The 21,472-nt window shown below is 44.6% G+C and overlaps 1 protein-coding gene across 1 annotated transcript; it reads right to left on the reverse strand.

The window, feature by feature from the left end:
* Nucleotides 1–4,316: 4,316 nt before the first annotated feature.
* On the reverse strand, nucleotides 4,317–5,734 carry LOC108159385 (glycerol-3-phosphate dehydrogenase [NAD(+)], cytoplasmic). The gene is made up of 6 exons (XM_017292616.2): nucleotides 5,509–5,734; nucleotides 5,056–5,451; nucleotides 4,822–5,005; nucleotides 4,612–4,765; nucleotides 4,458–4,550; nucleotides 4,317–4,402 (listed from the first exon to the last, which is right to left on the reverse strand). The coding sequence occupies exons 1-6, from the start codon at nucleotides 5,731–5,733 to the stop codon at nucleotides 4,372–4,374; spliced, it is 1,083 nt and encodes a 360-aa protein (XP_017148105.2). The 5' UTR covers nucleotide 5,734; the 3' UTR covers nucleotides 4,317–4,371.
* Nucleotides 5,735–21,472: the final 15,738 nt, after the last annotated feature.

Below are 21,472 nucleotides of genomic sequence, written 5' to 3' on the forward strand. Positions count from 1 at the left end.
ACCCTATTCCCTAGACAACCACTCTTACAAGAGGAAGCTAGGGTAGAAGGAGCTAGCCTGAGGGACACCACCACCATCATCACTGCCAGAGAAGTACTGGAGGCCACGGGTAAGCTGAAGATCGGGAAAGCGGCAGGTCCAGATGGAGTCCCTAATGCAGCACTAAAATGCATAATTAGAGCCCATCCGGAAGCATTCGCCACAATGTACACCCAGTGCCTAGCGGAGCGGACAGTCCCACGAGCATGGAAACGGCAAAGGCTGGTTCTGATACCCAAGCCAGGCAAAGAGCTCAACGACCCATCGTCATACCGGCCGCTGTGCATGCTGGATACCATGGGCAAGATTTTCGAGAGGATGGTATGTAACCGACTGGAGGCGGAACTGGCTGAGCGTCGCGGACTTTCCGACCTCCAATTCGGGTTCCGCAAGCAGAGGAGCACCACTGACGCCATCGAGATGGTGACAAACCTTGCCAGGGAAGCCATGGCAGGAACGCGATGGGCTGGAGGCGACAAAAAGTACTGCCTAGTATGTACACTAGACGTACGAAACGCCTTCAACTCTGCCAGCTGGAAGAGCGTCCTAGAGGCCCTGACCAGGAGGGGTGTATCTGAGCAAATCACACGGACTCTGCGAAGCTAATTCACGGACCGCGTCCTGATCTACGACACGGAAGAAGGAGCAGAACATCACCAAATCATTGGAGGCGTCCCACAGGGGTCGGTCCTAGGGCCGATACTGTGGAACGTGATGTATGACGATATCCTGCGGCTTACATTACCGGAAGGGTGCACCCTGGTGGGCTTCGCCGACGACATAGCACTGGTGACAGTGTCGAAACACGTAAGAGACGTAGAGGAGAAAACCAACGTAGCAGTCGGGATGATAGTGGCCTGGCTCGCAGCCAACGGGCTAGCATTGGCGGAGAAGAAGACGGAGGCTGTGCTAATGAGCAGCAGAAAAAAGGTCGAGCAGGCATGCGTGAGAGTCGGTAGCACGATCATCAGGACCAAGCCTGCGCTAAAGTACCTAGGGGTAATGATGGACCAGAGGCTGAACTTCAAGGCCCACCTGGAATACGCCAGCGCAAAAGCAACTGCAGCAACGGCGGCCATAAGCAGGATGATGGCCAATACAGGGGGACCACGGCAGCGTAGCAGGCAGCTCATCGCTGGGGTGGTCACCTCCATAATCTTATATGGATCAGCAGTGTGGGCACCGGCAATGATGGTTTCCACATACAGCAGAGACTGCAGAAGCGCATACCGACGCTGTGCCCTGAGGGTTACATGCTGCTTCCGGACGGTGTCTGAAGACGCCGCACTTATTGTGGCAGGCATGGTCCCACTGGATCTCCTGGCAGCTGAGCGGCAGAGCGGAGTGGAGGTAGCCAGCGAGCGGCGAGAGCGCACTATAGCCCAGTGGCAACGGCGCTGGGACCAAGCGGCAAAAGGGAGGTGGACCAGACGTCTCCTTCCCCAGCTTAGCCCATGGCTGCGAAGAAGGCACGGCCAAATGGACCATTATTTGGGCCAACTGCTGACGGGGCATGGCTGCTTCAAGCAGTACCTGCATCGCTTTAGGCATGCTGACGACCCGTATTGCAGCTGCTGCGGGCCTGGAGTCGACGAGGATGCAGAGCACGTCTTCTTTGTATGCCCCGCTTCTCGCAAGAACGAACGAGGCTAGGGGAGACGCTTGCAGAAGTGAGTGTGGACACCCTCACCGACCAGATGCTAGCCGATGAGCAATCTTGGAACGCGGTCGCCTACATGGCAGCAAGCGTGATCAAGGAGCTGCGCAGGCTGGAGCGAAGCCGGACAAACTAAGCCAGAAGGATGACCCCACAGCCCGCACCGCGAAGTAATGCCTAGCGGCAGTCCCGCGGGAGCGGACCCACCCCCCTTCCCAGCCATAATTGTTATTTTATAAATATAAATTGTTTTCCCAATAAAAAAAAAAATAAAAAAAAAACACACACACACACACCCACACTTATATAGTATAAATAGAGAGGGAACAAGATACAGATACGTTTGCATAAGCCGAGACATGTGTAACTTACCAAATTGTTATTTATTTTTTGAAGTGCTTGCACATCGCTCTTTCTATTCCCTCTCTCTCTCTCTGTCTCCCTCTCTCTCATTTCGGGAAAGGTGTAACTGTGGCACAAAGCGTGCGAGTACTCGTATCTGTTACGGTTACGTTACTGCCTGTGTGCGTAGCGCACGGATACGTGCAACTTGTTTCAGTCTTCACTGGCATCTTGTTTGCTATTTGGCGTCACATTTTGGCAAATTTACCGTGTAATTATCAGCAAAAACGAACGAAGAACGAGCCAAAAGGCTTTAAGCCCAATCCCCAACCAAAAATGCAACAAGAATTGGGCAAAAGTTCGAGTAGTACCACTGGCTGCCGCCTGATATGCAAATTTTCATCGGATTTCCATGTCCGACTGACTGCACTGCACCCCGGGCCAGTTCTATTTGCCTTCCCCCATGGAATGGCATATTTGTTTAGCCAGCGGCGTACAGGCCCGTACCGGCCCTCTTCCGCCAGACAGTTGTGGAATTTTCATTTCCATTTTTAGCTACCAATTTTGGACTTGCATCTGCCGCACGTAAGCTCCATATTTGCACCGTGTCCGCCTAAACTGAAAATGCAAAACGAACTAATAATAAAGCAATTGGAATGGTGGAATATTTGCAGGATTTTACAAACAAATTAAATTTCAAATAAATCTGGACAAAATTGCTTTTCCATTGAAATGGTACATTTGGACATTCAGTGGCTTCGCATAATGTGACACATTTTAATTGCTGTTGGCATATTATTTTAACCGCAGAAAATGTTCAGTGGGTTTAAATGAAAATTTGACTTGTGAGATATTTAATTCCCTCTGAACGAGAGTCAGAAATTCAGCAAAAATACAGTGCTGTGTAAGGCGGCTTATAGTTTTGGTGATTTCTTCGTTTTTAGCCCTCCATCTGAGAGCCTCTTTTTATTTTATTATTAAGTTATATATGATGCATCATTCCAAAAAAAGTATCATAGCCAGGACTGACAACATTCTAATCAAATAAAATAGTTAGCCATCAGAATGGATTAAATGGTTTTTCGTGGTATAATCAAATAGAGCAGTTTTGACATTCGTACTAATCCCCCTACATGATCCCCCCTTACATTCAATCAGCCCAAGCGTTAAGCCCTTTGCCATTTTCATTTTCATTTAATTATGCCGCCAGAAATCGGAAATGCTAGAAACTAAATGAATTGCGTAAATAATTTATTAAATAACCATCGAACAGTGGATTAATTTGGGGATATATACGATGACTTTTTTGAGTTGTGCATCACGCTTTGGTTTGGTTTAATCGGCCTTAGGTAATACTCATTGTTGGTTTTTCGGGAATTTGCGAATTGATTTGAGTTCCTTTTAGAACAGCATTTGAAAGTTCCGAACGATGTAGCGCTGGAACCAATTCTCCTGTGGCTTTGGACGCAGATCCTCCCAAAAGTAGTATATAGTCTTATCCAGAATATTATTGACTTTGCTCATGCTTGACCCAAGTACGGTTTCATTTTCCGGATCGATAATGTCCAAAACGATGGAAAGAAAAAAAATCACAGTAGCGACCTTCAGTAAAATATTTGATAACATTTTTAAAAGACTCTCTTTGGCACTGAACGCTATGATAGATTGATTCAAATTCGATCAAAAATCGGAGAAAAAGCAAAAACCCAAATTTTGTTACTGGTTGTTGTAGGTCTCGTATCTCTTTTGTGAATGAATAAGAAATGAACTCTCAACAGAATTCTGTATGATAGTTTGATTCAAATTCAAAAGGAGATCGTGATGTAGTTGATTGAACCCTATCCGGAGGGTTTTGAGGTTCAGTTTTGAGGAGGGAGGCTTGACAAGTCCTACAGTGGATGCTCTCATTTCCTCAATTTCGATTGGGGAGCACTTCAACTGCAGTACAATACCATATCGAGACGAAGAATGGAACAACTAGTGTATGTTGTATAGTAGAGAAACGAGAAACAATAAGAAAGCAATGCGGCTTTCCGTCCCATTCAGCCAGGAACCACAGAAAGCCCCCACCAAGCGCCTGGTTGAAGTGATTTCCGTTGTACGAGTCATCAGAACAGTCCAACAAGTGCTCGGAGCGTTGGTGCATTCAATGGAGTGCACTCTCCGCAAAGGAACACTTGAACTGCACTTGAACTGCGTTTGCCGGGACTTGCCGGACAAATATAACCAAGGCTTTATATGCCCCATTTCACAGAATAATAAAAAAGAATAAACCAAATTGCTGTTTTTCTGTTCTGTTCGGTTCTGATTTATTTTAAACTGGGGACCAGCCTTCAAAGCTGGAAAGTGTGTTGCGGATGGAAGCTGCAATGAAAAAAGTTAGATTTTCCTGTGATACCAATAGGAATGAAGGCCTTACATGTCCTCGCTGGCATGACACAAGGCCTCCACGAGGCGTGTCAGCGGTAGATCTCCCATGCAGATTTTATAGACCGTTGTAAACAGTGGAAATCTGTAAAAAAAAAATAGAGGAAGCGTATCAGAAAATGCCAGTAAAAGGCTCTCGAGCGCACTTGTCCACCAATCCTTTTTTCTTGAGTAAAATATGAACCAGTTCGGCAGTGACTGGGCCCAAGGGCTCATGGCCTGATATGAGTATATGTTCCAGTTCGCACAGAGGCTTCCCAGTCTTCACAAAGGCCTCGGCCAGCTTCCGATTACGATTGGCTAAAACGAATAATTCTTAAACTGGACCTATGGGTCTGTATAAAGAAACCGCTTGCCGTAACAGCTGGTGACCAAATCGGATATGCCGCAGGCCTCAAAGAAGGTGCCCATGCGGCAGCCCGGATAGAAGACATCCACAAACTGCAGCATCTCCAGGAAACCCCTACGAATAATCCCCGCCTTGGTGTTCTCGTTCAGTTCCATGCCATCAGAGCAGCCGGCAGCAAAGGCAATGATGTTCTACGTGATAGTTCAAGGTCAGAGCAATTTGAGTTAGCACAGATATTTACCCTTAGAGTAGAACAGATCTCCACGCAGTCAGCATCTTCGGTGACCACCACTCGGAATGTTTCCGACTTGAAGATGTCCCGAAGCACGCGGTAGTACTTCTGATCACGACAACCCACAGTGCCCTCGGCAAAGTTATCATTGGCCAACTCGTGGGCCAAATTGCAACCCACCATAACGGAGCAGGAAACCTTCAACTGTCGCATGATAATCTGAGAGATCAGTATGATCTGTCCATCGTCTCCCCGCTCGAATCCTTTGATCAGGGAGACGGCATGGGCCGTGGGCTTTACCTTGCCCAACAGGGTCTTGCAGCAGCTGCTGACGAAGGTCGGGGGTATGGCAAATATCAGGATGTCGGAGTCCCTGGCAGCAGTCACAATATCATCCACAGCCACCTGAAAATCAGTGCTACACTGTGCTGGACGAAGACTCTAATGGATCGATTCGCTTACAATATTTTCAGGCAACACAAAGTCCGGCATGTACTTCACATTGATGTGGGTTGTGTTGATGATTTCGGTAAGCTTTCGACCGTCAACTATTTCCTCGTACACATACATGTAGACCTTCGGCTCCATTGTGTTGGCCATTGCGGCCACATTCCTGCCCACATTTCGGGCTATGGTCGTGGCCCAATTGCCAGATCCAATGATGCATGTCGATATCTTATCGGCCATCTTATAGGCTGGAAAGTGTATTAATCCGAGAGATTTTATTATTGAATTGATTATAAAGACTAAAGCACCTATGATTCGGCAGTATGCATAGACAGAAAGAAATATGCTGCCTCATTGTATAGTTTTCCACTCATTCAAGTTTAAAGTACAATTTTAGCGGTTCTGTGCTTTCAAAACCCATGAGGAACGAAGCGTTAACTTTGTTGACCTTATAAGTGAAGGAATATATGTAGTAGTTTAAGTTGCTTGATGGCAACGAGTAACATTTATTTAATAAGTATGTTGGACTTAAAATTATAACAGCTCCAAGTTTTACAAGTATGTTTGTGACTAATTATATGCGTGTACGTCTGATGCGTGGCTGAATTGACAACTGACTGATCTCTCTCTCTCTTGCTATCGGCTCTCTCAGAGCCGATTACTGCTCTATCCCGACGACACGACGAAAACACGACCGCTTCGTGTCTCTCTCTTTCCTTCGTTTCCTACATTCGGCTGTCCTGACGGACCATTCGCCTCGGATGGGTCTAGCCAAGGTTTCATATATTCTGAAACTGTAGAGGTCTTATAGGGACCCTCAGTATCGCCAATCTTCTCGACTTCGTACCTTCCATAATTCTTTACCCTAACCACCTTATACGGCCCTAGATACTTTCCTTTTAGCTTTAATCCAGTACCATACTGAGTACGCTTGATAGCTACTAGCTCATTAACCTCATACTGTCTATCTAGTTTCCTTTTTAAGTCAAAACTCTTCTTGTTTTCCTGCTGTAACCGTGCAATGTTTTCAACTACTTCCTTTCTAATTTTTTCGCGGTCCTTGTTCAACTCTTCGATAAGTGATTCTTCCAATATTTCTTTTATTTTTGGATCCATTCCTATACGCATGTCTAGCCCATTCAATATATTGAAAGGTGTTACCTTGGTACTTCGCGGCTCAACACTGTTGATCATTTGCTGTACTTTTCCTAGATGCTTATACCAACTACCGGAATTACCCTGACACAATTTCGACAACATAGGCACCACTATCTTGTGCATCCTTTCGACTTGACCATTCCCCCGTGGAACGCCTGTGGCAATCATTAAATGCTGTATTTTCTCTCTCTCACAATATTCACGAAACAAATTGGACATAAACGCTGCACCCCTATCCGTCACTATTCTGTTCGGATTACCAAAACTAGTCCCCTGAATTTCCAAACACTTAACGACCTCTTCAACACCTGTACTACGTGTAGAATATAACCAAACAAACTTAGAAAATCCATCAACGACAACCAGTATATAATTGTACTGTTTTTTAGTCATTTCCATTGGTCCAACGTGATCAATGTGATACGTTTGTAACGGCCTATCACCCTTGTCTATTGGTTGCAAATAACCCTCACGTTTTCCTGTCTTTTCATTGACAATGATACACTCGACACAACTATTTATTACGCGCCATACTTTGTCTTTTAACTTCGGAATATAATACGACTTCTCAATGATATCTTGTGTCTTTTTAACTGAAAAATGTCCTTGCTTATGTGCTATTGATATAATCTCATTTTCCATCTGAGCTGGTACTACGATGAGCTCCTTATCCGGATCCTTAAACAAAATCTGATTCTGAATATAATAATCCTCATATTCCTTGTCCTCCACAATACTTTTAACAGCCTTAACCCAATCGTCGGTTAGCTGAGCTTCTTTCAAACGATGAGCTATACTTTCGGTCACCATAAAACAAGATACACGACTCAACGCGTCAACGTGCCTCATCTTCGTTCCTGAGCGATGTTCTATAACATAATTAAAATCTTGTAGGTAGATGGCCCAACGTGCTACTCTCAAAGGAACGTTTCTTTTTGATCGTCATTGTAAATGCATTACAATCTGTGACAATTTTGAACTTTATACCCAAAACGTATACACGCCATTTCGCTAAAGCTTCGATAATTGCCAGAACCTCAAGGTCATAAGCAGGATATTTCTCTTCACATGGCTTAGTCCTACGGCTCATATATTGAACTGGATGGAATTGGCTGTCTTCCAAACTCTTTTGCAGTAACACGGCTCCATACCCCCATTTTGATGCATCAGTATGGATTTCTGTCTCCAACTTCGGGTTGTACATTTCTAAAACAGGTCTACTAATCAATGCTACCTTTAGTTGTTCAAACGCAACCTGATGTATCTCCTTAAATTCAAATTTAACATCCTTCCGCAGCAGATCTGTCAATGGTTTTGCAATAACAGCATAACCTTCAATAAACTTTCGGAAATAAGAAGTCAATCCTATGAAACGCTGCACTGCTTTTTTATCAACTGGCACTGGGAACTTTTCGACTGCCCTCGTCTTCTCATCACTTGGTCTTATCGTATTCTTTTCTATTATATACCCCAGAAAATTAACCTTTTGTCGTAACAGCTGACACTTTCTCCAATTTATACGTAGCCCATTCATTTCCGCTATCTTCAGTACTTTTCTCAACTTTAACAAACCCTCTTCTATATCTTGACTACAAATAATAACGTCATCCATATAGACTGCTGCTTCATTATTCTTTACCAAATCTCTCAACACAGCCATTATAAATCTGGTAAACACCGCTGGAGAATTTGAAATTCCAAATGGTACATATAAAAATTCGAACTGACCATTCTGAGTCACAAAAGACGTATATTTTTGAGACTCGACTTCTACAGGCACATGGAAAAAACCATTCGTTAAATCCAACGTGGTGAAATACTTTGCACCCTGCAGTTTCTCCAACACAGTATCCATATGTGACATTGGAAAGTTATCGCGAACTATTTTCTCATTCAGCTTTCGGTAATCACAGCATAGTCTCTTGCTACCGTTCTTTTTGGGTACCACCACTACTGGTGATGCATACTCCGACGTACTTGGCTTTATAATCTTCTGAGCCAGCCACTCTTCCACTTGCTTGTCCACGATTTCCTGTTCACACAACGGTTATCGTCTCGGATGCTGTAAAACTGGTATCTCATCCACTAATACAATTTTCATTTTTATCGGCGCATCTACATTTCTCTGAGGTTGGTACTTTCCTACCATACCCCTAACCTCTCTAGCATGTGCTTCACTGAGATGACCAACATCAATTGAAAACTCCTTCTCAACTTCGTCAATACTTGACATGCAAATGCCTTTATATTCATTAAACAATTCCACGCATGAGGACGATGCTACCTGATCAAGTTTCTTATCTTTATCCTCGCCACAAACCCTACGAACAAATCTTGTTCCTGTCTTAGAAACTTGCATGTCCACATGATCCAGAATAGTCCTTCCTAAAATGGCTTCAAAACCAATATCCTCGTCTGGAATGACATGAAATTCTACCTCCATTTCAATCTCATCGATTTTCCCTGGTATCGAAAAGCTACCAAAAGTTACAACTTGACTATCTCTAATACCTGTTACAAATTTCTCCTGGCCGATCAGTTCAAGATTTCCAAATTTCAAAAATACCCTCCTGCGAATTAAACACAAATCTGCTCCAGTATCAATCAAACCTTGGAATACCAAATTCGCGTACTTAATATCCTTTAATTCCAAACCTGATGGAGTGAAAATTTCTGACGGCTTATCAACGACTTCCTTATCTCGAATAATGTTCGTATTCGATCTCTTTTCTTGTCTGGTTTCGACCTTGACATTACAGCTTGCAGCTCGGTGTCCTGGTTGGCCACATTTGAAACAACAAAAATCATTTTTGGGACAATCTTTCCTCAAATGCGATTTGTCTCCACACTTAAAACATTTCCTAAAATTCTCTGCCATCGACCCTTTCACCGAACTCTCACTGGACGGTTTTCTAAGGGTTAAACTACAAAGAGAGTGAGAGCGCTCTAACTGCGATTGCCCACTCGGAGAACGGCGTCGTTTCATGCTAGGGCGGCGTAACCTCGTTTCCGATCACCATGAAGAGTCTTCGTTTGCGTGTCGACGAAATCACAACGACAATTAGCAGTTGCAGCCGGCCGCGCTTAAACCCGTATTACCCATTACATTGTACTCTATGCGCGATTACGATTAAAGTTTAAGTTGATTGAAGTCCAAATGAATAAATCTCGAATTGTCTATATCGTGTAGTACATTATTAAACGCAAAGATTCCACAGAGCATTTCTGCTCAACATTGAAATCTCGTTTCGAGGACTTCACAACATTTTTGCTGGCCCATGAGGGGAACCGCGTTTAGTTCGTACTATACGCATATGATTCTACCTCGTTCCGCGTTCAGTTAAATGTACAAATAAAATCATATTTTACCGGCTGCAACTGTAAACGGCAAACACAACGCAAACCAACGATTTATCCAACAGCCGCTATCTCTCGCACGAAGCAGGGACAAAGAAGACCAGACGATAGCTCTGCGCCTGGACAGTGCCTCACTGCAGCACACAACAACAACACAAGCCGACGGTTAGACAGCAGCCTCTCTCTCGTGCAAAGCAGAGACCAAGAGACCAACGAGCGTTCTGTTGCTGCACATCATCTCTAGACACAAGGCCTCAACTCAACGCTCACAGTAGCACAGTTTCTGCTCTCCGCTCGGACAACACCAACAACAACGACTCGCAAGTTCTCTTAAGCTACGCTTTAAGCAAAGAGAAGCACTCCCGAGTACCAGAGTAAGTGTTTCGTTGTGGGTATTTTGTACAAGGTCAAAGAGAGTGCAACTAAGGGTGAGAGAGCATATAACAGCAACATGTCAACAGCCGAGTCCCACGACCTCGAAGCCGATCCTCAGGTGGAGATCGACAATCTCAGTGATATTCAGACAAATCTCATTGCGAGGGTTAATCAAACGGTGCGTAATTTCAGAAAGGTTGGCGCAGATCGGAAAACAAAAGCTTATTTTCAAACGCGCTTACAAACTTTGCAACGGTTCTTAGGTGAACTTGAGCAAAATCATCAACGTTTACTAATACTTCGATGTCCAAGTACGCATAGTTATGTGTCCAGCGAAGTGGCCTTTCGCTTTGATGAAGTCTATACAACGGCATTCAGCATCATATCAGAGGCCTACGAAAATGTATGTCCAAGAGCACCACCGGTACAGCAAAATCCAGAGCCAGCAAATCCATCTGTATCATCAGTGCAATTGCCCAAGCTACCTGTACCGACATTTACAGGCAAGTTTGTGGATTGGCCGGCATTTCACGATGCATTTGTTCAACTCATCCATAACAACCAGAAACTGTCCGACGTCCAAAGGTTTCATTTCCTGAAGCAAGCTCTTCCCTCGGATCGCGACGAGGATATTCAGCAGATGGCGCTTGCGGGAAATAGCTATGCAACAGCTTGGAGTCTCGTCCTCAAGCGATACGACAACAAACGGCTGCAGTACCATATGAACGGTTTGTATGACTTGCCACAGTTGACAAAGGAGCAGTCTGCTGATATAAAACATATGCTTAATGTTGCGACGGTTTGTCTCAATGCTTTCAAGAATCTAGATGTTCAGCATTGGATGGCTCATCATCTCACTTCCAGACTGTCAAGCACGACACTGCAAGCTTGGGAGCTCCATCTCGGTAGCTCTGCCGAACTTGCCACATTTTCTCAGCTACAATCATTTCTTAACGACCGTCTCGTCAGCATCGATGTGTTCGAAAATCGAGGCCACTCCACGACGCGGACACCTGTGCCACAGCCTGTCAATCAAAGGCACCCGAAGAAGTCAGTTGGCAACGTAACATACAAGGGCAACAGTTTCCACGCCAAGACTGCGGTTGCCGAACACACTCGCTGCCCTCACTGTAGCGACAGTCACAATCTTCGGCATTGCCCGGACCTTTTGTCCAAGGACTGCTTTGCAAGGAAAGCCATCGTCGATCATGCAAAGGCATGCCTCAACTGTCTGAGCCGTTCCCATGCACTTTCAAAATGTACCAGTAAAAGGAACTGCACGCAGTGTGGTCAAAGACACCATACACTGCTGCACTTCCCAACTCCTGCTCAGGTGGCAACACAGCCTCACGCAGCCTCCCATAGCGCTCGTTCCAGTAACTCCTGGCAGTATACAACGAGCGACTCATCTGGCAGGGCTACACCTACGCAACTCTACGCTAGGACCCCACTTCCTACTCAGAGCACTGCACAGCCTCTCCCAGTTGTTCCCAACACTAGTTCCGGTGGTCATCCACAGTCTGCAGCGACCGACTCGTCTGTGAGAACACACTCTGCGCAACTAGTCTCCGCTACGGCAACGCATCACGGACCCAGCACTGTCCTTCTGGCCACTGCCCTGGTCACAATCCACAACCCCCACACTGGCCAATCAGCTGTGGTACGTGCGTTAGTGGATTCAGGCTCGGAAGGAACCCTCATTACAGAGCACACAGTGCAGGCTCTCAACCTCAAGCGACATCCAATTTCGGCAGAAATTGCTGGAGTTGGGACCACCTCCAAAAACAGGTGTACCTACACTACAGAATTGGCATTAAGTTCTTGTACTTCGCAGTTTTGTACTACCATTGATACTGCGTTTATACTTAAAACGCTTACATCGCAATTACCTTCAAAATCCATCAAATTGCAGCAATGTCCTCATTTGAACGGAATAGAACTCGCCGATCCCAGGTTGTACAAATCACAACGGATTGATCTTCTGCTGGGAGCGGACGTAATCCCACAGATCCTGCTTTCAGATATCCGCATAGGAAAGGAGAAGCAACCAATTGCACAGCACACCCAGCTGGGCTGGATAGTCTTTGGTCGAGCCACTTCCACACGCTCACACGCTGTCACCATTAGATGTAACCACAACAGGCTAGAGAATCTCGTCCAGAAATTCTTCGAAATGGAGCATCTCGGTTCTGCAAAACAGCTCACACCAGAAGAGCGATGGTGCGAGGAGCATTTTAAACGAACTCACATCCGTCAACGAAACGGCAAGTATTTGGTACGGTTACCACTTAAGCGTTTGTTTGACCCTTCGCAGGTGCTAGGCAAATCACGTCAAATCGCGATTAATCGATTCCAAATGCTTCAACGAAGATTCCAAAGGCAGCCGGAGCTGCAAGCCAAATATTCGGAAGTCATGAAGGAGTTTGGTAAACTAGGCCAGGTGACCAAAGTAACAACCAAGGAGCAGCAGCATTGCATCATTAGCAAGGAGAATGGAATCGAGTCCACATGTTGCACCTTGCCTCATCACGCAGTATTCAAAGAGGAAAGTGTCACTACTAAGGTTAGAGTAGTATATGACGCCTCCTGTAAAACGTCAAACGGAAAATCGCTCAATGACGTCCTATGCACCGGACCAGCGCTCCAAAACGATCTAGCCGGCGTGGTCCTGAATTGGCGTTTCCATCGTTTTGTTTTTGCTGCCGACATTCAGAAGATGTATAGATGCATTGACATGAATGCAGAGGATTCGCAATATCAACGCATCTTTTGGCATGACGAACACAACCAAGTAGCTGAGTATTATCTCAACACAGTTACGTTTGGAACCGCTTCAGCTCCTTACACAGCCATTCGCGTCATACATCAACTGGCGCAGGATGAACGAGACCGATACCCACTCGCGGAAAGGGTCCTTCGACACGAAATATACGTGGACGACGTACAAAGCGGAGCTTCCACTCGCGAAGGAGCATTAGAAATTCAAAATCAATTGATCGGAGCCTTACGATCAGCAGGAATGGAGCTTCGAAAGTGGTCTGCGAATGACGCTTCTCTGCTACAAGACATACCTCCAGACCATTTATATCATAAGACATTATTAGAGTTTGAGTACCAAGATCCCGTTAAAACCTTAGGCCTCTATTGGCATCCACATCAAGACTATTTTGGGTTCAAGATAAATTTTGAAATCAGTCACGCACATACTAAACGGTCTTTACTTTCCACAGTCGCCCGACTGTACGACCCATTAGGTTTCATCACTCCCTGTGTCATGACCGCGAAGGCGATACTCAAGGACTCATGGATGGCCCGCATCAAACGCAACGATGGCAGCCTAGCACAACTGGACTGGGCTGAACCGCTGCCAACCGAACTGCTTGATAGATGGCAGGGATTCATACAGAACTTGCCATATGTCGATCAAATTCAAGTACCACGATGGCTGCGCTTCAACATCCACGAGCTTGCGTCATTACAGCTACATGTTTTCTGCGATGGATCATCACTGGCGTATGCAGCATGTGCATATATTCGTGCAGAGCTACCAAACGGAATGATTCAAACTCATTTGCTAGCTGCACGCAGTCGAGTCACACCCACGAAACCGATCACAATTCCACGAGTCGAACTTTCGGGTGCGCTGCTGGCAGTTAAACTGGCAAAATGGATCCGGGACCAACTTCGCACTGCAGGACCACCTATGGCAATCTTCTATTGGTCAGATGCTACTATCGTTTTGTTTTGGATAAATGGAGATCCCCACCGATGGCAAACCTTTGTGTCAAATCGCGTTGGACATCAACTCAGTGGAGACATGTACCTACTGCGGTAAACCCAGCGGACTGCGCAACTCGTGGCAGAGTTAGCAGTACATCCATTATGGTGGTCTGGACCATCATGGCTACAGCAGCCGGAAAGCCAATGGCCGGCAAACGGAGTTCCCAGTCAGGACAGCGACAGGACTATAATCGAGGAGAAACCATCAGTTTTGTTCCAAAATGATGTGCAAGTCTCGGAGGCTCCAGAAGCCTTCATCCAAAACTCGTCCTCATACGACAGGTTAATATCAGTCATGGCATATGTTCTACGGTTTATACATAACATTCAAGCCAAAGGGACAAACTGTCTGGACCACTGAGTGTGCAGAAGCTCGACAACGCTTTAATTCATCTCGTTCGCAGCATTCAACAGGAGGTCTACGCGACAGAGATATTGAGGTTGAAGGGAAACAAGGCACTATCGGGCACACACAAGCTGTGTCAATTATCCCCATTTCTAGATGACCAACAAATTCTACGAGTCAGAGGTCTACTGCGAAATGCAATGCACCTTCCGATAAGCCAGCGACAACCAATGATCATTCCCAATCATCATCATTTTACCGATCTCGTCGTGCGTAATGCCCACCGTCTCGCACTCCACGGCGGCACCGAATTAACGCTGGCCACTATTCGACACAAATTCTGGATAGTCAACGGAAAACAAACTGTCAAACGCATTCTTCGACAATGCGTCCGATGTTTTCGTCACCGACCGAAACCAGCAGCACAATTGATGGCCGATCTTCCCCTACATAGAGTCAATCCGCCAACTCGTGCATTCATCGCCACCGGAGTGGACTATACAGGCGCGTTCGAAATTCAAGCATCCAGATTCCGTGGACACACAAACTACACAGTTTTCATCTGTTTGTCTACAAAGGCAATTCATCTTGAAGCGGTCACGGGCTTAACCACCGAACACTTTCTCATGGCCCTACAACGTTTCATCGCGCGTCGGGGCTACTGTCAACACATGTATAGCGACTGCGGCACGAACTTCATTGGTGCCGACCGGGCTCTTCAAACCTGGCAAATACATTTGAAACGAGAGCTACCCACAACTGTAATACCTGCTTTAGCGGCCCGAAACGTCCAATGGCATTTTAATCCACCGCATAGTCCTAATTTCGGAGGCCTTTGGGAGGAAAATGTAAAGTCTGTCAAAACACATCTCTATCGAGCCTTTTCAGGATATAAAATGACCTACAAACAACTTGCTACCGTGCTAAAAAAAATTGAAGCCTGTTTAAATTCCAGGCCATTATGTCCACTAAGCGCGGAGCCGGAGGACCTAGCTGTCCTCACCCCGGCACATTTTCTTATTGGAGATTCATTATTAGCACCGCCGGATGTAACGACAAGGGATGTTCCACTCACAGTCCAATTTCTGGAAGGACAGAAAATGATCCGGCAATTTTGGAAACGTTGGAGTTCGGATTGGCTATCACATCTTCAAGCCCGTCCAAAGTGGCGACATGAAACCGACAATCTACAAGTCAGCGATCTAGTAATTGTCAAGGATGACCGACTGCCACCCAACGAGTGGAAACTGGGAAGGATAATAGAAGTTCACCCTGGAGCTGACAGTTTAGTCAGAGTCGCAACTGTTAAAACAGCATCAGGCGTATACAAACGATCGGTCTCTAAACTATGTCGGCTACCGTTGCCACAGACCTCAGAATAATCCTACCACCGTTGCTAGCTCTATTTGACCATACATGTACCATAACGAACACTTTATTTATTCACAGAGCATTCACATGTGACATCCTTTGGTTTATAATACTGGTCCCAGTATTGGGGGCGGCATGGACGGTTTTCTAAGGGTTAAACTACAAAGAGAGTGAGAGCGCTCTAACTGCGATTGCCCACTCGGAGAACGGCGTCGTTTCATGCTAGGGCGGCGTAACCTCGTTTCCGATCACCATGAAGAGTCTTCGTTTGCGTGTCGAAGAAATCACAACGACAATTAGCAGTTGCAGCCGGCCGCGCTTAAACCCGTATTACCCATTAGATTGTACTCTATACGCGATTACGATTAAAGTTTAAGTTGATTGAAGTCCAAATGAATAAATCTCGAATTGTCTATATCGTGTAGTACATTATTAAACGCAAAGATTCCCCAGAGCATTTCTGCTCAACATTGAAATCTCGTATCGAGGATTTCACAACACTCACTTTTATTACTCAGCGGCCAATTCTTACTCATCGGCTTGGATCCGCCTCTAGCTTTCTGGTAAACATCGATCTGAAATTTAAGCTCCTTTAAGGTTCTAGCTTGGTACAGCATTGCCTTACTTGCCCTAGCGTCTGGTATACCATCCACAAAATATTCGAATTAACTCTCATCATCTAGTTTAATTGGCTTGGCTATCTCCATTAACGCATACAAAAACTCATGCAACGACTCTCCTTTTTTCTGCTGGCGCTTTTGCAACATTCTATGTACTTCTACGGACGACAGTTTAACACTAAACTCATCCAACAGAGTTGCCTTCAACGAATTCCAGTTACGAATATCACGCAAACTACGAGCGAAAGATTTTGCTGCACCAACTAACAACTGCTTGGCATAAATGAATAATTGTAATTGACTCCATTGAACAGTAGCTGCGCATTCTTCTAATTCCTCTATCCATTGATTGATGTCGGGGTTATTAGAACCAGAAAATTGTGACACACTACCTTTCACGTCTTTTAGCGTAAACCAAGATTTATACTCTGCCTGTCGCGTACCTGGTTGAACTGCTACGGTATCATCCACTGCTGTTACTACGGACTCATCCTCTGACTCTTCTTCATTCTCAACTGGAAAGCCGTGATGTGTTAATAGTCTATCTTGCAAATCGCGCTTTCGTCCCGTCGTCTGCAACGCAAGCTCTCTTAACTTCTCTCGCAAATCTGCGACTCTCAATGTCATTATCTCTTCAACTTGCATCGTGACGATTTAAATACAAAATAATTGATAGATTATTAATTAACTTCAGATTAACTTCTCTCGCAAATCTGCGACTCTCAATGTCATTATCTCTTCAACTTGCATCGTGACGATTTAAATACAAAATAATTGATATTAGCTTATATCTAAGAAAATGTAATTAAATCAACTTAACCTTATTACTGCTGGCCTGTTAACAATTTTCCAGTTAACATCGACTCCGAAAACGCCTTTAAAGTCGTCACTGTTAACGATCGCTTCTCTGTTAACGCTCACCTTACTATGGCTTTACCCTTGTTAACTCTCGCTTCTGCGCAGAACTTTCCAGACTCCAAATTTGACGCACACACACCACCACATCCAGATCTCGCTTGCCTGTCGATGTCGCTGTTGCCGTCCTCTCTTTGTTGCCTTGCCTTGCTCTCGCTGTTCGCCGTTAACTCGTTGTCGCTTCCCGAATCGTCGCTGCTTCTGCTGTTACAAAATGGTCGTCTCCTTGCTGCTTGTCTCTTCTTGTAGTTGTAGTCTCCGTCCGACGCAGTGCAACACAACAACAATCAATGTTCTTTGATTCTTGCTGTTTGCTGCCGTCGTTTTGTCGCTTCTGCTTCCTTTGGAACGAACGCACTCAGATTGTCGTCTCTGTGCCGCTTGTCTCCTTGTAGCTCTAGCCTCTCAGACGCAATGCACAACAACAACAACGAAGGTTTTGATTCTTGCTGTGTTTGCTGCCGTCTGCCGTCGTTTTGTCGCTTCTGCTCTCTTTGGAACGAACGCGCTCAGATTGTCGTCTCTGTGCCGCTTGTCTCCTTGTAGCTCTAGCCTCTCAGACGCAATGCACAACAACAACAACGAAGGTTTTGATTCTTGCTGTGTTTGCTGCCGTCTGCCGTTGTTTTGTCGCTTCTGCTCTCTTTTGAACGAACGCGCTCAGATTGTCGTCTCTGTGCCGCTTGTCTCCTTGTAGCTCTAGCCTCTCAGACGCAATGCACAACAACAACAACGAAGGTTTTGATTCTTGCTGTGTTTGCTGCCGTCTGCCGTAGTTTTGTCGCTCCAGCTCTCTTGAATGTCTGCTCACACTAATGCGCCTTCTTCGACAAGTGTCTCTCTCGCAGTTATAGGCCAGACTGCAATTCAATTTCGCACCGCGTCCGATCTCTTGTGTCACCAGTCTCGTGTTCGCCAAAATTTCCAAATACACGCACAAATCTCACTTGCAAATGTTGTTGTCTTGGGCTTATCCCGGACGAGCCCCCAATTTTGTAGTAGTTTAAGTTGCTTGATGGCAACGAGTAACATTTATTTAATAAGTATGTTGGACTTAAAATTATAACAGCTCCAAGTTTTACAAGTATGTTTGTGACTAATTATATGCGTGTACGTCTGATGCGTGGCTGAACTGACAACTGACTGATCTCTCTCTCTCTTGCTATCGGCTCTCTCAGAGCCGATTACTGCTCTATCCCGACGACACGACGAAAACACGACCGCTTCGTGTCTCTCTCTTTCCTTCGTTTCCTACATTCGGCTGTCCTGACGGACCATTCGCCTCGGATGGGTCTAGCCAAGGTTTCATATATTCTGAAACTGTAGAGGTCTTATAGGGACCCTCAGTATCCCCAATCTTCTCGACTTCGTACCTTCCATGATTCTTTACCCTAACCACCTTATACGGCCCTAGATACTTTCCTTTTAGCTTTAATCCAGTACCATACTGAGTACGCTTGATAGCTACTAGCTCATTAACCTCATACTGTCTATCTAGTTTCCTTTTTAAGTCAAAACTCTTCTTGTTTTCCTGCTGTAACCGTGCAATGTTTTCAACTACTTCCTTTCTAATTTTTTCGCGGTCCTTGTTCAACTCTTCGATAAGTGATTCTTCCAATATTTCTTTTATTTTTGGATCCATTCCTATACGCATGTCTAGCCCAGTCAATATATTGAAAGGTGTTACCTTGGTACTTCGCGGCTCAACACTGTTGATCATTTGCTGTACTTTTCCTAGATGCTTATACCAACTACCGGAATTACCCTGACACAATTTCGACAACATAGGCACCACTATCTTGTGCATCCTTTCGACTTGACCATTCCCACGTGGAACGCCTGTGGCAATCATTAAATGCTGTATTTTCTCTCTCTCACAATATTCACGAAACAAATTGGACATAAACGCTGCACCCCTATCCGTCACTATTCTGTTCGGATTACCAAAACTAGTCCCCTGAATTTCCAAACACTTAACGACCTCTTCAACACCTGTACTACGTGTAGAATATAACCAAACAAACTTAGAAAATCCATCAACGACAACCAGTATATAATTGTACTGTTTTTTAGTCATTTCCATTGGTCCAACGTGATCAATGTGATACGTTTGTAACGGCCTATCACCCTTGTCTATTGGTTGCAAATAACCCTCACGTTTTCCTGTCTTTTCATTGACAATGATACACTCGACACAACTATTTATTACGCGCCATACTTTGTCTTTTAACTTCGGAATATAATACGACTTCTCAATGATATCTTGTGTCTTTTTAACTGAAAAATGTCCTTGCTTATGTGCTATTGATATAATCTCATTTTCCAACTGAGCTGGTACTACGATGAGCTCCTTATCCGGATCCTTAAACAAAATCTGATTCTGAATATAATAATCCTCATATTCCTTGTCCTCCACAATACTTTTAACAGCCTTAACCCAATCGTCGGTTAGCTGAGCTTCTTTCAAACGATGAGCTATACTTTCGGTCACCATAAGACAAGATACACGACTCCACGCGTCAACGTGCCTCATCTTCGTTCCTGAGCGATGTTCTATAACATAATTAAAATCTTGTAGGTACATGGCCCAACGTGCTACTCTCAAAGGAACGTTTCTTTTTGATCGTCATTGTAAATGCATTACAATCTGTGACAATTTTGAACTTTATACCCAAAACATACCCATTTTGATGCATCAGTATGGATTTCTGTCTCCAACTTCGGGTTGTACATTTCTAAAACAGGTCTACTAATCAAGGCTACCTTTAGTTGTTCAAACGCAACCTGATGTATCTCCTTAAATTCAAATTTAACATCCTTCCGCAGCAGATCTGTCAATGGTTTTGCAATAACAGCATAACCCTCAATAAACTTTCGGAAATAAGAAGTCAATCCTATGAAACGCTGCACTGCTTTTTTATCAACTGGCACTGGGAACTTTTCGACGGCCCTCGTCTTCTCATCACTTGGTCTTATCGTATTCTTTTCTATTATATACCCCAGAAAATTAACCTTTTGTCGTAACAGCTGACACTTTCTCCAATTTATACGTAGCCCATTCATTTCCGCTATCTTCAGTACTTTTCTCAACTTTAACAAACCCTCTTCTATATCTTGACTACAAATAATAACGTCATCCATATAGACTGCTGCTTCATTATTCTTTACCAAATCTCTCAACACAGCCATTATAAATCTGGTAAACACCGCTGGAGAATTTGAAATTCCAAATGGTACATATAAAAATTCGAACTGACCATTCTGAGTCACAAAAGACGTATATTTTTGAGACTCGACTTCTACAGGCACATGGAAAAAACCATTCGTTAAATCCAACGTGGTGAAATACTTTGCACCCTGCAGTTTCTCCAACACTGTATCCATATGTGACATTGGAAAGTTATCGCGAACTATTTTCTCATTCAGCTTTCGGTAATCACAGCATAGTCTCTTGCTACCGTTCTTTTTGGGTACCAACACTACTGGTGATGCATACTCCGATGTACTTGGCTTTATAATCTTCTGAGCCAGCCACTCTTCCACTTGCTTGTCCACGATTTCCTGTTCACACAACGGTAATCGTCTCGGATGCTGTAAAACTGGTATCATTTGGTATTTTCATTTTTATCGGCGCATCTACATTTCTCTGAGGTTGGTACTTTCCTACCATACCCCTAACCTCTCTAGCATGTGCTTCACTGAGATGACCAACTTCAATTGAAAACTCCTCAACTTCGTCAATACTTGACATGCAAATGCCTTTATATTCATTAAACAATTCCACGCATGAGGACGATGCTACCTGATCAAGTTTCTTATCTTTATCCTCGCCACAAACCCTACGAACAAATCTTGTTCCTGTCTTAGAAACTTGCATGTCCACATGATCTAGAATAGTCCTTCCTAAAATGTCTTCAAAACCAATATCCTCGTCTGGAATGACATGAAATTCTACCTCCATTTCAATCTCATCGATTTTCCCTGGTATCGAAAAGCTACCAAAAGTTACAACTTGACTATCTCCAATACCTGTTAAAAATTTCTCCTGGCCGATCAG

The sequence above is a fragment of the Drosophila miranda genome (genome assembly GCF_003369915.1).
Source record: "Drosophila miranda strain MSH22 chromosome Y unlocalized genomic scaffold, D.miranda_PacBio2.1 Contig_Y1_pilon, whole genome shotgun sequence".
In the NCBI taxonomy this organism is placed as follows: Eukaryota; Metazoa; Arthropoda; class Insecta; order Diptera; family Drosophilidae; genus Drosophila; species Drosophila miranda.